This window comes from Lepidochelys kempii, chromosome 1 (genome assembly GCF_965140265.1).
Source record: "Lepidochelys kempii isolate rLepKem1 chromosome 1, rLepKem1.hap2, whole genome shotgun sequence".
Classification (NCBI taxonomy): domain Eukaryota; kingdom Metazoa; phylum Chordata; order Testudines; family Cheloniidae; genus Lepidochelys; species Lepidochelys kempii.
Genome location: NC_133256.1, coordinates 116,487,161 through 116,505,235, shown reverse-complemented (window position 1 = coordinate 116,505,235; position 18,075 = coordinate 116,487,161). Strand labels below are relative to the sequence as shown.

At 43.0% G+C, this 18,075-nt stretch overlaps 1 protein-coding gene across 4 annotated transcripts in view; it reads left to right on the top strand.

The window, feature by feature from the left end:
- The window catches only part of MAP4K4 (mitogen-activated protein kinase kinase kinase kinase 4), a 238,864-nt gene that overhangs the window by 125,065 nt on the left and 95,724 nt on the right, over positions 1 to 18,075 (top strand). For all 4 annotated transcript variants that reach the window (XM_073351753.1, XM_073351762.1, XM_073351771.1 and 1 more), the window contains exon 4: positions 16,830 to 16,955. In XM_073351753.1, coding sequence (XP_073207854.1) covers positions 16,830 to 16,955 — 126 coding nt within the window. The remainder of the gene's footprint in view (positions 1 to 16,829; positions 16,956 to 18,075) is intronic.

Sequence of the window (18,075 nt, the reverse complement as noted above, 5' to 3'; positions counted from 1 at the left end):
GAATAGAAGTTTGTGTTCTAGTGTAGACGTGAGGAATATGGTGTATGTATTGCATTACTCTGTACTGGAGGTGTATGAGACATTTACAGAGGGACAGAGTTGGTCAGTGAAAGTGGGCAATGTGTTGATAGGGGGTTCAATTAAAGGCTACCTTTACTAGACATCTTACTTTTAACAGGGTTTGTGTGGGGGATGGGTCTTGCTCTTGGCCAACCTTACTTGTTCTTAATTTTTTGTGGGAAGTATTTATATATTACCTGTTTACATTATACCTTTTATCCCACAGTGCTTTGTACTTTATATATAGTATACACCATAATAATTTGATCGGGTTTGTGTAGGAAGCTCAGCATTTAGTCCTAAGAATTCTGGACTTCTTCCATTTATCTCTGTAGTCATTATATGTTTCAAAGTTAGCACACCACAATTAAAAGACAACATTAGCTTGTTAGCTCTTGAACAGTTTGGCAGAAATGTCCAGCTACTTGGGACTCTACTTGGAACTGATTATGAAAGCTTCTATCCATTATCCCAAAGAGGACCATAACTTCTGCCTCCTTTATTAGGTTTTGCTTCCTTTATAATACCCTCTCTCGTCTTCCTTTCCCTTTTTATCTTCTCTTGTTCTAATGGGTCGGCATTGGTTAGCATAAAGGCAAATGCACATAAACTGAACCCAGAACCTCCCAGAAAACAATCTTATGTACATTATAGGGTTTTCTTTTTCTGTTGCTTGGGAGTAGGAACACCAGCAGTGATTGGCATTGTTCAGATATTTCAAAGCTCGCAGAAGCTGACCTTCAGCATGCATGGACTTTCACTTTACTTCCTCTCTCCAGCTAAAAGAGATCTTATTCCTGCGTGAGGGACTTACACAAAACTTCTGGGGACGTCTGCATTTGGCATGCTGCTTGACAAACTTTCCAAGCCAACCTCAAGGTTCTAACCCTCTTTGTGTGACTGGCATGCTTGCTTCAGTTGGTCCCTTCATGATATGGCTCATTTTTAAATACATGAAACGTATTCTCCTTTAATGAATCCCACTCCCCAAAGCATGAGGTCTGCATGGAGTCCTGAATTTAGCCATCTGTTCAGATCCGCTGGGATTGGCTGTCCTTTCCGTTCCACTGGTGTAAATGGAGTTTCTCTCCATCTTAGTCAGTGGAGCTATTTTAGTGCTATCTGGTATAAGTGAGAGGTGAATTGGGTCCACTGTGTGTGTGTGTGTGTGTTTCTTTCAAAATAATTAAAGGTTTTGCAGTCTGTGACTTTGTCATATTATTGGGCTAGGACAGTGAAAGTAGTAATAGTTGTTAGGTTGAGTAGGCTGAGCATGCAGTTATAGTGCTTTTCCTGCGTATGAATCATCTTCCCAGGAGACCCTGGGGTGATAGTATTACTTCTGTAAACGGCTTGAGAAAGAAACTGTTTATGCAGAAGAGAATGGCTGCCCATTTTGCACATGTAACATTTGAATAGTCCTTAAATGAAGCCATACTCAGACATTAGATTTAACTGCTGTTATTCTGTAGATGCTTGCTGATTGGCTAGGCTAAATGGGCTGGAGCTGTGATTGGCACAGAAGATGCTGTAGCCACTGGAGGCTAGGAAACTGAAACGCTCTTCTTTCCAAGAGAGATCAGATTATTTCTGTCTAGGAGGATTTCAGTAAAACACATTACATGTGCATTTATTTTACAGTCAAGCTGCTGCGTATAATTTTTACTGAGAAAATGGGAAGGCCATCTATTTTGTGACTTCATTTGAAAAACAATAATGCTGCCGTTGAAAGCATAAAACAATCTGCTTGGGAAGTGACTGTGCAAATATGTGCATATGTTTTCAGTCAGATGGAGAACAGGAGGCAGCTGAGCTATAAATGATCATGTTCTGACACTTACAGGCTAGGACAGTGTCTGTGGGTGTGATGTATAACAGCAGGCTGCTGGGACTCGTTTTAGCCTGAACTATCTTTCTTAGAGAAGAAGAGAAAGACCAAAACAGTTTCTAGTAGACTCAACTTTTCCCCCCTCTTGTGCTGTCAGAAGTAGCACCCAAATATACAAGAATCATGACATGGATCAAGTTTTATGTCTTGGCCTTTTTTATTTTGGACAGTGTAGGATAGTCTGGTCTTTCAACATTCTGCCATAATTTTCATGGTTTGTTTAGAGTGGGATGAGTCAATGAGTTTCTCTACTGGTGGGCTGGGTGAACCTAATTTCAATTCTATTGCAGGTGAGTATTTCTTTCCCCCCACCCCCCCGTTACGTCACTTTGCTGCTAACTGGCTATAAAACTGAGTCCACCATTGCAAAGAGCAGTGTTATAGTTTATTTGTATTACAGTATCATCTAGAGGCCTCAGTGCATTAGATGCTGTACAAACATATCATAAGAGAGAGTCCCCATCCCAAATTGCTTATAGTCCAGAGAGATAAGATGGACAAATGCTGGGAGGAAGGAAGTTATGATCCAATTTTCAGAACTGAGTTAGAGAGCTGAAGTGACTTGTATGGAGTCTCACAGGAAGTCTGTGAGCAGAGCTGGGAACTGAACCTAGATCTCCCAAGCCTTGGGCTAGCATCTTCACCACAAAGCCTTTCTTTCTCAGGCTCCATCCTTTCTGTTCATCAGGATGTGGATTGAGGAGCAATTTGCCCTGGCAGCTCTGGTTTTTACTCCTGTTGTTTTTAGTGGGGCAATGAAATGCCACAGCAGCTCCAATTTTCAACTAGAACACATTGTTTTATAAATGGAAGCCTGTTCACAGCCCCGTGATGAAAACAAACTTGTGTTTTGATATAGGGCCTGTTTATATGTTCTCCAGACTTACTTGCTTAGCTGTTAATCACAGCCTCCTTGTCAACTGCTCAGCTAGGGCTATAAAAAGCCTTGGAGGTATAATGTTTCTAGAAATATTTGCTGCCTTTATTTCTATTCACAGGAGGGGAAGAGTTATTGTTCTCAAACAGGTACAGTAATTAGCTGGCTGTCTTCAGCTCTCTTGCCTCTAACAGGGCTGTGACGTCATGTCTGATAGATGGACACTAGCATTTTGTGACTCTGTTCATTGTTAATTCACTCTCCCAAAGCAACTCAGCTGTGAGGTTTCCATGCATGCTTGGCAACACCGATACCAAAAACATCTGGTCCAAGAATATAGTTCTTTTTTGCTGGCAGCTGTATGAAAATGATTTTGTACATGATGGAGAAATGCCAAACACATTTACTTGTACGGTAAAGTACACAGCCTGAATACATATCTAGCAACCCAGTGTAGATGTATCAACTAAAAGCAAAACCTCAGCAACCAATTTATATACTTAGCAGGCAGGCACACGCATACATGCTCATGTACCTACCTTACTGGCTGTTCTCCGTCTGGCACAGGATAAAAACCTCTTCAGCACTGTTCTTGTCGTCCACCGTGCTGATGAGTTTGCACAAACATAAGGTTAAACTTGACATGGACTGCCATCCCTGAATGCATTTCTCTGATGGCCACATTTATGGTCACTGACTGAGATAGTGTGTGTCTTGTCCGCGTGAGCAGCATTTAGTATACGCTGAAGAAAATGTTAGCAGTGAATCAAGTGACTTGATTGTCTGAGGGTAAATTATAACTGGAGTGATTAGGTCTAATAATTATACTAGACTGATAGAGTAATCATCTTGTCACTCAGTTGTAAATCATTCTATAATGGTATTCCCTTTTAATGGTTAATTTTCCAAGTACAAACAGGCTCTAAAGATAAAATACAGTCTGCTGAGCCTAGAAGATGTATTCCTTCCTGCTTCTAGAAAAGGAGGACTTGTGGCACCTTAGAGACTAACAAATTTATTTGAGCATAAGCTTTCGTGAGCTACAGCCCACTTCATCGGATGCATTCAGTGGAAAATACCTAGCTCACGAAAGCTTATGCTCAGATAAATTTGTTAGTCTCTGAGGTGCCACAAGCACTCCTTTTCTTCCTGCTTCTATAACCTTCAGGGTTACGTACGTGGATCCTTTTTCTTATGAGAACAAGCAATTGGAGCAGAAATCTTTGCTGCAGCAAAGCTGCTCTCGGCCTGTCTTTTTTTTCTAATTGCTTCCTTTCTGCCACATAGTTCATTCACACAGACTAACTCAGCTCTTTAACTTTTTTCTCAAAGGTGTCTCTTGACAGAAGGCTTCAGTCAGGCTACAGAAGAAGATAAGAGGGCACCAACAGTAGATCTGTTCTCAGGCTCATTTTTACCCTTTGCAATGAGAGACACTCCTCTCAAGGAAAAGTGTCAGGGGCTTCTGCACAGCCACAGTGTCCTTTCCCGCAGTCCTGTGCGGAAGCATGCAGAAGTCAAAAGGCATAGCAGTCACCTTCTAAACTAACCCTCTCCAACACCACAGCCACTAACCCATTTCTTGGATGGTAGCCTCTTGGGGGCAAGGCTGGCATCTTCCCATGTGTTTGTATAGTGCTTATTGTACAGTGTGTCCCTCCCAGCCCTAATCTAGTCGTATAGATGCTATTGCAACATAATCTGGGCGGAACTGTTCTTACTAAATGCTGCTTGTGGTCAAAAAAAGGTAAAAAATGTAATGGAAATTTTAAAGAACGTTTGGACTTGCTGTGGGGCTTGGGTTTGTTTGTTTTTTTGGGGGGGGAGGAGGAAATATTGATGAAATGTTAGACATTTCCAGGGGCTATTGAAAATTGAATTTTTAATCAAAAACTCAAAATTTGGAGGGATATTGGACCAGAACATCCAAAAAGGGGCTGAGATTACTTTTAAATTAAGACTCTTAGTAAGTACACTTACTCACTGTGTCCTTTAGTCATGCTTGTGGAGAGGTGTGTAGATTTTTGAGGTCCATTTTATTAATAATTTACATATCCTGGCTGCTTCATTAAAGAAATCCTATGTTGAATAAGGCTCCTTATAGTCTGAAGCTAGACCTTGGCTAAGGAACCTGTGGTGGTTACAGCTTGTCTCCGTATGTGAAACTTTGCTCTTTGGGTATAAACCAGGGTGTATGTGAAGGTCAGTATTAAACGTGGCTGTTAGCGACACCAACCTGTTACCTAGATGTTTGGAGACTTGCTAGCAGTGTATTAGATGTTATCATCTCTGGCAGTTTACCTCAATAGGACTTCTTTTAAAAAAAAAAAAAAAGTGCTAAATTTGTTTCTTCATAGTGTGTGTTAAGTGAAGTGTTACTCTTTAAGTGGATTGCCAGGTTGGAGACAAAATGTTTTACGTGTGTTTTTATTTTTTAAAGCCATTTTTCTAACACAGCGCCCCAGTTGTCAGCATTACCGTTGTACTTTGCGACACTTAAAGGAGAAACCGAGCCTTGGCAACGTTTTAGGCTATGTCTGCATTGGAGACCTTACAGTGGCACGGCTGCACTGATGCGGCTGCACCGCTGTACAGTCTCCTGTGTAGTTGCTCTATGCCGATGGGAGAGAGCTCTCCTGCTGGCATACTTAAACCACTACAAATGAGTGGCGATAGCTATGGGGGCAGGAGAGCGTGTCCCGCTGACATAGAGCTGTCTGCACCGGCACTTCCATTGGTGTAACTTACGTCGGTCAAGGGTGTGGTTTTTTACACCCCTGAATGACCAAAGGTTTTTCCGACAAAAGTGCTAGTGTAGAAATATTAGCGAGGAGTATTTGCTTAATTAAAGCCCGATCAGACTTTTTGGAGCTGGATGGCCAAAGTGGTTAGCAATGTGATACAAAGCTATTTTACCTCCAGTCTGTGGTTTTGAAGCCAGTTCAGGTTAGTAGTAATCAATCTCTCTGTAAGTCTTCCAGTGGCTATTTGGTGGCCTTTGAGAAAAGGGTTGGTACTCGTTAGTGGCTAAGTGCACCAACCATCATGGCTGGCACGCAAAGGATACTGAAGTCTGCAAAGAGAGAGCATGGATTGATTAGGTATGGAGACTGAATGGACATGTAAGCCCTAAATGTGGCTCACCAATTACACAGCAAACACTCATGTTAGTGGATTGTCATTGGGAAGATGACATTTTCTAAAATTGGACGATAGCAGTGCCATGGCTTCCAGCCCCTTACCACTTACAGTTGTGCTGAAACTAACATGTATAGGACTGTGTTGGCACAGTCAATGAGTCAGTCATGCTGCTGGGGGGAGGAGAAGCAAGAGATTAGTGACTGCACCCTGGGATTCAAGTGGGTTTCGCATTTCACATGGCTCCATGAATTGCAGTACAGAGCCCCATCATTGCTGTCTAACAAATAATTACACATGGTGGACTTTAATTTTTCTTTACAAAAATTCCATACCTTCCCATACCTCCGACCTCACCTCCCCCAAAATAAGGCTACTAAATAAAATACAGAAAATGGCAAAGTTAGTTTGCCCACACAGCCTTAACTCTGCCTCTTTGATGGTATGCATTCTGTTACGATCTTTGATTGCATGATCACATACTTTTTTTTTTGTTTTCATAGTTTCTGCCTCATTCATGGCAGATGCTAGATGGTGAATGAGGCAGGATTGTGTAGTGAGCAAAGCCGGAATGTAAAGAGTAAAGCCAAACCATTGCTTCATTCAGTGGATGAGTTGGATGGCTACAGCATATGATACGTTGGGCCATATTTCGAACAGTAAGGAGAAAAATATCTATTTAACCTTGATCCCTGAGCACTGTGTGATTTGTTCGCTGATTATATCGTGAACACTGAATGAGTCAGATGTCTTGTGGAAATGATTTTTAAATTGCTTGTTTAGTTATAGAATATCATAATGCATGTACAAAGCCAGAGCTAGGGATGCCAGGCATCTGGTTTTCGACCGGAACGCCTGCTGGAAAAGGGACCCTTGGTGGCTCCGGTCAGCACCGCCGACCGGGCCGTTAAAAGTCTGGTTGGCGGTGCTGCGGGTCTAAGGCAGGCTAGTTCCTACCTGTCCTGGCACTGCCCTGCGCCCCGGAAGCGGCCAGCAGCAGGTCTGGCTCCTAGTGAGCGGCGATGGGGCCTCGGGGAAGGGGCAGGGCTAGGGTGTTCAGTTTTGTGTGATTAAGAAATTGGCAACCCTAGCCAGAGCTAAGGTTACAGCAGCATTTTCACTTCCTGACATGAGTGCTTCACTTTTCCACATGAACTTTTCTTTAATATGTTTTTTTGTGTGACATGAAGCAGCAATGCACACTAACATATTTAGTCTTCCCAGCTTACTTCTGCGTCAAAGCTGGCCTTCCTCTGAGCACAGAAATGCCTCCTAACTTTTTTTTTGCACAAGAAAAATCTGTCTTTATGGCAACCACATCTCTTTTTGTCAGGGTTCCCCCATATAGGAAAATCAGTCAGAAAGTCATTTTCATTTGTAAAAAGAAAAGGAGTACTTGTGGCACCTTAGAGACTAACCAATTTATTTGAGCATGAGCTTTCGTGAGCTACAGCTCACTTCATCGGATGCAACATCGGATGCATCCGATGAAGTGAGCTGTAGCTCACGAAAGCTCATGCTCAAATAAATTGGTTAGTCTCTAAGGTGCCACAAGTACTCCTTTTCTTTTTGCGAATACAGACTAACACGGCTGTTACTCTGAAATTTTCATTTGTGTTGCAGTCTTGTTTTTTACATCCTGTAGCTAGAATTTTCCTGTAATCGTGTAGGTCTGAAGATCTGAAATATTATTTTAGAGCAAGAACAAATATTTTTAATACAAGTAACAGTGATGTAAAGTAATGGTAATGTAAGAAGAGTACTAAACACTCTACATTTTGTGGGAGCTCAAGAAAGTTAAAGGCTAGTTTATCTAATGTGTAAATAATACAGATGTGATGAAGATGGACAATTACATTATACAGATGAGATAAATATGCATTTGAGAAGTGGAACATTAAGTAACCATGACCAAGAATCAGGGCACCAACCTGGGAAATATTTTGAACGGGTTTGCCCTGAGGGGTTGCTTTCTTGATTCCCTCTGCAGATACTGTAGTGTCTTTGTCTTAATAAGGTCAGTTGCAATGCACCCCTAACATTACATAGCTTCTTTCAGTTGTGGCCTTAATACAAGTCATGCAGTGAGTAACAAAGGTGCCGGAGGCAGAATGAGATAAGAGGGAATATCCTAGACATAGAGAATAGGGGAGGAAGTCCTTTTAGGTAGACAACAAATGAGTATTGTCTTTAAGTGGTTTTGGCTCCTATTTTCATGCAAACGATTCCAGCCTGTGTTCACACATTGCTGCTTGCACAGGCTGCTTCAGGCATTGCCGAAAATCCTTTAAAAACCATAGCCATCTGTCATACTCCCTTGTCCAGTTACCTTTCACTTGCAATGATATCAGTGAGGCTGTGGATGTAAAGCAGGAGTTTTCAACTCACTTGCTCTGCAATGGCTGCCTCGAACTCTACCCTCAACACACAATAAAGAGAACACTGTCCCAAGGGTAGAAAAGGCTCCCTCTGTTTTGAATGCAGCTGTGTATTTTTAACCCATTTGATAGAAACTTGAAGCAAAAAGTGCCCAGGCATATGGTTGTGAAGAACAATCCTGGTGTCCTGGCCAGTTCCAGTGAAGCGCTGGTTTTGCCATAGCAAGAATATTCTTATTTTATGAAGTCCGTCCAGGACACTAGGTCAGTGCGTTGCCATTCTGCTGCTGTGATGATGATATCAAGTGATACATGTTGAAGCAGTTTGGGTTTGTTGGCAAGATTGCCTGGATGTGGTTTATCATTCACTTCATAGACCAGGTATTGCCATAACATGCAGGATGTTTCAAAAATATTTTCGTTTTTTCCCTATCTTAGGAGTATAGAATCATAACATAGGACAGCTCAACGGGTGGTTTTTGAGGCAACTGTAATTGCTGTGCAGCTCTGCCTTCTAGGTCAGCTGCACAATGCTGGGCCTTAGCAAGACGTTCAGGAAGTCACATACTGCAATAAACATACTGTTAGATATCTGTTGGGTTTGCTAATAATGCATTTAACACAGAGTATCTGTTGGGAAGGGAACAAAAACTTTTGTAATTTCCAAGTGCAAGGTATATGGTGGCCGCCAGATGGCGTTATTACAGATAAAGGTCCGAATTCTGTTTGTTTGTGATGAATATGAGTTTAAATCTTGAGAAATGGTATTATTGTATTGTGTTGGATCTCAGCATAACTAGTGTTGTAACCACTAATCAATTTACAGGCAAGGTCCTTTGTTAGAATGACTATATTTAGAAATTCCTAGAGATACTAAATGGCCGTAAAATGTTAAAGTAATATCTGTAGTTTAAATAATGAAAACTGGAGAGGAGTCCACTTGATTTAATCATGCACCTCTTACAAAAATATAGCTTACTGCAAAAATTACTAGTAATCAGACATTCTGTCACAAACAGCTGGTGAATGTGTAAGTGAAAACACTTAGAGCAGTGGTGTGGCAGGCAGAGACAAAGAATGTTTCTTTGAGAGTTTGTATCACTGATAATGGCCTACAGTGGTAATTGGTGCCAGCTGCATAAAATCACTAAGTGGGGTTTACCAGCTGCCTCTGCCTTCCAAGGAATAGGATGTAGCCTTGTATTGCTTCCTGAGAGGGATACTTTCTCTTCGCAATCATTTTAAACTTACTCTTTGTCTTTGTGACCAGTGGTCTCTGGAAATTGACAGAATAGAAGTAGTAACTGCAAGGAATATAGTATAGCCTGGAGTGCCAGCTTTCAACGCACCTTAATCCTAACATACAACAACCTTTCTGTTCAAGCCCCAGGTCTTTTCTGCGCAGATGTTGCCAGTCATGTTACAAAATATCCTTTCAGTGAAGCATGCATTAATGAGTAGTGCTGGGTGGGAAATAGTTTTCCTGTCTTGTGAGAGCTTTAGAGACTTCCAAGTTTTTTTCCCATCTAAACAGTGACAAACAAGTCAATCTCAAAAAATTTCATGAATTGATTAAACCAAAAAAACCTTTTTGGATTAGGTCACTCAAAACATTTCACTTAGATTTTGGCACTTTCTTATTTTTAACCTTGTTTAATATAAATAAACTAAAATTTCAAAATGAAAAGTGATTTTAAATGGGAAAATGGAACTTTTCATTTCAAAAATGTCAAAGTGGAATGTTTTGATGGCCTCTAAACTTTTTTCCAAAAAAAGTTTTGTAATCGGGAGATTGGTCAAAAGTGATCCTTTCCCATGAACAATTTCACTTGTGACAAATTTAGCATTTTTTTGATGAAACATGTAGTCAGAAAATTAGCAACTAGCTCTGCTGATGAGATCACCACTTTTTCTTACTATTATTTGTCTTGCCATGGCACCTGGAAACCTTAGTCCCATTTTCCTACTTGGCATTGTTCAAACATATGCAGTCCCTGCCTTGTAGAGCTTACAGTCTAAGGCCCCAATCCAGCAAATGCTTACACATTGTAACCACCTGCAGTATTGGGGTCTAAGTATGTACTACAGTAAAACCTGCCAAGAGCGACCATTCATGGAAGTTAGCAAAAGGGGTCTTGCAAGAGGTGGTCTCTCTCCAAAGGTTTGCACACCAGGGAGCGGAGGTGTTCCGTGGCCTCTGCACGTAGGTGCTCGTGACAGTTCTCTCTTTACAGGTGGTCTCTGAGGGCAGGTTTTACTGTACTTGCAGCCAAAGAATGATTTAAACCTAAAGGCTGACGCATTAATCCTTGGGTTCAAAAAATTGTAATGCTCAGAATTAAGATTCAAGTGAGCAAATATAGTTAAATGGTTATGTATTTTTTGCCTTAAACAGTACTTGATTGTTTTTAATGATGATCTACTCCTGAGGGCATTCTGTGCCAAAACATTAAAAAACTGCGCACAATATTTTAAGATTCTGCAAAATTCTGCAAATTTTATTTGCCAAATAAACGCAGAGGCTCCAGCATGGCATTGGGGAGCACAGGCCACAGACAGCATGGAGATGGGAGATCACTGTACAGCTCCCCTCACCCCAGACACAGACTCAGTGGTGAGGCTACACCCACCCGTGACACAGCGCATGGACTGGGCCTGCTGCAGAAACACCCCAGGGCCCTGCCCCTCCATGCCAGGTGCACCAACTGTGGGCAGGCAGGCTTAGTGTGTGTGTGGGAGCCAGGTATGGGTTGAGAGGGTTCTGTGTGGGGCAATCTGGGTGCGGGCAGCTCAGTGGGGGAACCAAGTGCGGGGGGAATCTGGATGCACAGGGGCTTGTTAGGGTGTTCTGGGTGCAACAGTAATGGGACTCTGCAGGGGGGTCCAGGTGAAGGTGGTTGGGGCTTGGGGGCGGGGGAGGAGTCTGAATGTGTGGGGGATAGAGCTCAGCAGGGGGGTTTGAGTGTGGAGGGCTCGGGGGTTGTCCAAATACTGGGGGAGTGGGGCTCAGTGGAGTGGGGATCCAGGTGTGACTTACTGAGGCTTGGTGGGGTGGAGGTGTGGGTGTCAGTGTGGGTGGCTCCTCAAGATGGTCCAGGTGCAAAGGGAGTGGAGTTCTGAGTGCGAGGGGTTGAGGATCGGTGGGAGGGTCTGGATGCATGGGGGTTAGGTAGATGGGGGAGCAGATCCCTGTGCAGAGATCCCTCCCTCTGCAGCTGAGGAGCAATGGGTACAGGAAGGGGTGTGTGGGGGTGAGAGGGGGGGAGAGTTTGCGGAGCTTCCTGCAGCTTGGGGCGAAATCAGAGGGTGGGTCTGACCCAGCCCCAGGTGCTGTGCACAGGAGAAGAGGAAGTCCTGTCCTCCCAAGCCCAGCCAGGACTAGCAGCTGCGCCCGGCGCAGGGTAGGGAGCTGTGTCGTGCGTCTCCTGCCCCACAGTGATTTACCTCTCTGCCGGCTGCCTTGGGCACCTGAAACATACTGCTGGGGAGGGGCGCATGACGGTTCTTGTGGCTTCCCCTTGCTTCACTGTCAGAAAGTCATTTTTCTGTGGGGAAGCAAAGAAATCTGCGGGGGGACATAAATTCTGCACATGCGCAGTGGCATAGAATTCCCCCAGGAGTAATATTCATCGATGTATGATATCCCATTTTAATTGTCTGTACCTTCAGGTCGATGGAAGAAAAGTTTTTTATTTTTTATTTGTATTCCAACATATTTTAAATATTCAACAAACAGAAAAATATAGATTTGTTAGCAGGTAGAATTGGTCTGATTATTTCTGGACAGATTTTGGAAGGCCTTTGTCACATTTTTAAAAAAACCTGCGATATTGCCAGGCAAGTTAATACCTTTCAGACTTACGCTTGCTGCACTACTTTACCATAACTTAGTGACTCCGTACCTTTTATTATCTTTCATTGTCATTGCTTCTTTCTCTTTTGTACGTGTAATTAGTTAGTTAATTAGTAGACAAAGAATGATGAAATATAATGGAAGATTAGAGTAACTTGGTTGTCCGCTTTAAAGACCAAAGTCACAAATTCCTAAATTGCTAGGTTGAGCTGCCTATATAGTCTATCTCAAGTAATTAGGGGGCACTGGTCGGAGTATAAAGAATCGGTTCCAACAGCGAACTCACCAAAAAAGAAATAATTTAATGGCATACAAGGTTATTGATTTAAGTGTGGGGAAAAATTGAGTCCTCTTTAAAGATTTGGTGATGCTTAGAGCACCAGAGTTGTTCACCTCTGTAATCCAGAGTTCAAATTTGATGGAAACCATATGGTATGGTCTTTCTTTTGGGATGTGGACAAATGTCACTTGGAAACTAGTCTTAACAATTTGTCGTATTGCATTATGATTGGTGGTTATTATTAAGAAAGAGGCCCAGACATGGAAAAGCAGGGCGGCTGCTGCTGGTCAGGGACTGAAGTGCATTGACACAACTGCATGGGAATGGGATAACTGATAGTGCATTGTCTGCCTGCACTCTGCTAGATTTATCCAGTTTTATCAACCTTCCTTTTGTCCCTCTAAAATGTCACTAGATTTATTCCTAAAAGCTACTAGACGGAATGGAAACCCCGACCATAGCTCTGAGGGGCCAGTCCTGTTTCTGTTAAAATCATTGTGAGCAGGACTGAGACCTGCACTACTTAAGAGTCTCTTTAAATACTATTTTTGAGAAATATATCCTTTGTAAGCAAAGTCTTTTTGCCTATGACCATAAATATGTGTGACCAGCCTTCAGCATGGCCTGTCCATTGTATTTCAAGGTTTGTTGTGTTTTTGTGGATTAGACAAAAGAATACAAAAGAACTTTCATGTATCAGAAGTCACTCCAAATAGCAGATGAGTCCAGTTACTTCAAACATCATGCCTCATAGTTAGAAATGATGAAATGATCGTTCTTTCACAGGAACAATGTTTATAGAGGACTCTGATTCACCATATCATTTTTATATTTTATACAAAGTTCTAAACATACCCAGCACTTACAAAACATGTTTTAAAAAAGAAAACTTAATGAAAAGATAAAAACAGGTTAATTGTGGTGCATTTCGGGTTCTCCCAGATTAATAATTAAAATAGACTAATATGGAGGACAACATTTATTCATAAAGTAATTACTTTTTGTTTCGAGCAGTGGTGGTTCCTTTTATGCTAAGAAAGAAGCTAAAGCAGTGTGGTTAATATATAGAGAGTGTTCTGTTACCTGACACCTGCACATGTTGTGAATAGTATACTTTAACTATTAGGCATTTTACAGATTGCAAAGAAATTTGCTGATAATTTCCCCATATCAGTGGCTGATACTGTGGAAGAATCAACAATTTTGCTGGGCTGTTGGTTAGCTTGTCCTCCAGTCAAACTGAGGCTTTAGTTTCTCATTACAGGTGTCTTTCCCCTGTAAATTTGAAGTGTATTAGAATGCAAAGTGATTGAGACCAACAAAGCTAGGCCACTCACTGTCTTGTTCTATTAGGGGGTGGCCAAACTTACTGACCTTCCCAGCCACATGCACCAATCTTCAGAAGTTCAAGATCCTGCTGGGGCTCATGGCCTCATCCCCACTGCAGGGTGGTTAGGTTAGGGTCTTCAGCCCTTCAGGGGAGGCTTGGGGCTTCAGCCCTGTGGGAGGTGCCTGCCCAGGCTTGGGGCTTCAGCTCCACACCTGCGAAGCCCTGAGCCCCAGAAGGTGCATTCCGTGAAGCTGAAGCCCCGAGACTCTCCTCCCACATGGGCAGAAGCCAGAGGCAATGTGTGTGTGGGGGCATGTAACCCTATGTGCCCCCTCAGATTTTTGCTAGGGTTTTCTGGCCCCCTCGGTCACATGGTGCCACCAGGCCCCCTCTCTGCACAACAGCTGCAGGAGCCAGCAAGCTGGGAGCTGCGGTGGAGGGGAGAGCCAGTGGCAAACAGGTGGGAGCAGCAGGGAGGGGCCACTGAGGGTAAGAGGGGGGCATGCTTGGCGGGGGCATGATTCAAGCTGTTGGGTGGGAGCCTTTAAATTGTGCACACCCTCCCCCCGGTAGGCACTAGCTGTCTCTGGCAGAAGCGCCTAGTCCCACCTCCTGCCGCAGAGCAAAAGCCTCCTCCTCCCCTCCTCTTCCTCCCCCCGCCTCCCAAAGTCTGGGCAGAGAATGGAGGGGGCAATGGGGAGGCTCCACAAGTTGCACTTTAACTGTAAAAGAGCTGAAGTTTTTGGCCACTCCTGGTCTATTAAAAGGACTCCAGGGTGATTGTTGGTTAGGATAGGAGCATAGGATAGGAGCTGTTTCTCCTCACTAGTAGGTTTCCCGCTTCCTCTTCCTTCTTAATATTTCCCTCCATAGACAGCCATACTACCTCCACCCATACTGCCTCCAGCCATGTGTTCAGAGGTGAAAATAAGCCGTCTGGTCCGGTCCAGCACCGGTAAGAGCCAGTACACAGCCGACCAGACCGTACTGGCAGGACCGCTGATGAGGGGGGTCAAAAGGGGCGGCTTACCCAGGGCCTGACAACTTAAAAGGGCCAGAGGCTCCCGGCGGTAGCAACGGCCAGGAGCCCCATGCCCTTTAAATCACCACCGGAGTCCCGGGGCTCCCAGCCACCGCCGTTACCATTGGGCTCCAGTGGAGATTAAAGGGCCCAGGACTCCTGGCCGTTGCTACCGCGCCAGCAGCCAGAGCCCCAGGCCCTTTAAATCAATGCTGGAGCCCGATGGTAGTGGTTGCAGCCGGGAGCCCCGGGCCCTTTAAATTACCACTGGAGCCCTGGGGCTCCCAGCCGCTGCCCTGGGGCTCTGGTGGCAATTTAAAGGGCCTGGGGCCTACCATGCCCAGCAGCTGGAGCCCCAGGGGGTAGCGATAGCGGCAACAGCGGTGAGCCCCGGGGCCTTTAAATTGCTGCCCAGTGGGCTGAGTAACACTGAAGGGCTGAGTAACACTGAAGGGCTGGCTGGGGGAGTCTGGCCCCAGCCCTGCTCCTTCTGGTTGACCTCCCTCGCCCCGCCCTGCCCCCCAGGACCCTGGGAACTCTGTGTACCAGTAAGTCCCTTAAGTTACTTTCACCCCTGCATGTGTTCTGCATCTCACCCCCAAAGCCACCCTACTCCTCCCACATCATGCACCCTACCTGTTCTTTAAACCCTTTCCAGCCCCCAGGTTTGAGCTGCCTCTAAGGCGTTATGTGTAGAGCTGGATTACATTTGTGTGGCATTTTTCCTGGAAATGCATTTTTGGAGTACCAAACTATTTGTTAATTTGGGCTGAATTCAGTTTGAATATGTTTTGTGTGAGACAAACCTTGAAAACAAATTTTGGAAATGTCAAAATGAGCCCGTTTGACGCTTTGGTTTCAAATCAGGTTTTTTTAAATGTTGCTTTGAAACAATATTCAAAATATTCATTCACTCCAACCAAACGTTTTTAGTGTTTTGCTTCACAAAAAAATGAAAAACATTTAGTTTTGGTTTCAAACAAAACACATTTTTTGCGGGGGTGGTGGTTCAGCCACCGAACCAAAAAAATCAGTGATTTGCTGAGTGTACTGTTATCTGTTGCAGAAAACCTCTTATTCTGCTCAGTTTGGGTCTGGAGAAAACCAGATGCCTTTCTTCGCCTGTGCAGGAATGCTTGGCCAAGGGAGTGAAACCCCTTCCTCTGTCTTTGTGTATAGTATCCTGTTTACATGCTGGACTCCCAGTCATGCTCTTCCTGATGCACTTGCTCTTCCTCTATGGCTATATGGAGCAGGAGCGAACTCTAATGAGCAGTGCAAATGACTCATTCACATAAGTGAGACAACTTCCTCAGTTCCCAAGTTGTCTTCCTGATGCAGACCCACTCTGTCTGCTGCTCTTTGCAAAAGATGGGCTTCCATCCAACCCACTCCTGAAAGCACACTTCAACTGTGAAAACCTGTTCAGCTCAGTGATTGTGGCATTTTAATATAACTGGTCAATTTTTTTTCAACTTTAAAAATGTTTCAAGAAGGGGAAAATCCCCCCCACCCACCAACTCAGGGTGGGTCTTTTTGGATCCATTCTAGTTTTGAATTGCCTTCTGCGAGTCATGTTAGAAGGCTTGTCAGCAAGTTTTTTTGTTTTGTTTTTTATAAATTCTATGCTTATAATAACTTTGAAGAGAGATACTGTCCTACTTACCATTACTTTTGATAAGTGAACCCTTCTGGTCTTTCCAAAACACTTTTGTTTCAAAACACTACTTATAGGAATCTTTCATGGAATCGAAATTAGTTATGTGTATATCTTTTCAGTCATTTATTTCCTTTCAGCATTACTGAAGTTCTGGAGAATAAATGTTTGTTTCAGATAATTTTCCCAATAAGCACTGAAGTTCTGTGGCATGAAGCCAGATTGTGTTTACTGATCATGCTGCTGATATAAATTGAACTTTCCATTATATCTATCCATGCATGTGAGACAAGAGATAAATAATGTATTTGTCATATAAAATACGTGCTTTTTGTTTTGTTCCAAAGGATGAAGAAGAAGAAATCAAACTGGAGATAAATATGCTAAAGAAATATTCGCATCATAGAAACATTGCAACTTATTACGGTGCTTTCATTAAGAAAAGTCCCCCAGGACATGATGACCAATTGTGGGTAAGCTGATGTTTCCCAAGCATGCTCATGGGCTTTTTCCCTTTGGTTATAATTTGAGGACAACAGAAAGATCATATTGGGAGAACAACATTAATGAAATGTGGTGTTTTATGAAGGTGGTTTTATTATAAATCACACAGGCTGATTGTGCAGCCTTAACCAGAAAATCAAGCTAAAATGTGCTATTAATGTTTAATTTGCTATGTAATGTTTAATTCACAATGAAAATCTTAATGTCTGTACACAAGGAGTAGGCAGAATATACAGGAAGACCTGAAAGCTTTAGAACGTAAGCTAAATAATGACTTGGTGTCACAGAGACTTGATGGGATAAGTCTCATGACTGGATAATTGGTATAGAGGGGTATAGCTTGTTCAGCAAGGACAGGCAGGATAAAAAGGGAAGTGTTGCATTGTACATGGAAGAATATATACACTTGTGCTGAGGTCCAAAAGGAGGTTAGAAGTAGACCAGTTGAAAGTAGCTTGGTAAAGATAAAGGGGTAACAAAAAAAAATAGGGGTGGCATCCTGGTAGGGGTCTACTTAGACCACCAAATCAGGAAGAGGAGGTGAATGAGGCATTCTTAGAATAAATAACAGAAATATTTAAAACCTAAGACCTGGTAGTAATGGAGAACTTAAACTATCCAGACAACTGTTAGAAAAGTAATATGGCAAAACACAAAATTTCTGGTAGGTTCTTGAAATGTATTGGGGACAACCTTTTGTTTCAGAAAGTGGAGGAAGTAACCAGGGCACAGCTGCTTTTGACTTGATTCTGGTCAACAGGGAGGAACTGGTAATGAATATGAAGGTGGAAGGCAATTTGGTTGAAAGCAATTGTGGAATAGTAGATTTCTTGATCCTAAGGAAAGGAAGGACTGAGAGCAGCCGAGTAAGTACAATGGACTTAAAAAAAGCAGACTTGAACAGACTCAGAGCACTGATATGTAAAGACCCATGGAAAGAAAATCTAAGGGAAAAAGAAGTTCAGGATAATTGCTAGTTTGTCAAAGAGACCATATTAAAGGCACAACTGCAAACTATCCTTTTGCAAAGGAAAAATGGGAAGAATAATAAGGCCAATATGACTCCATCAGCAGCTCTTTAATGACCTG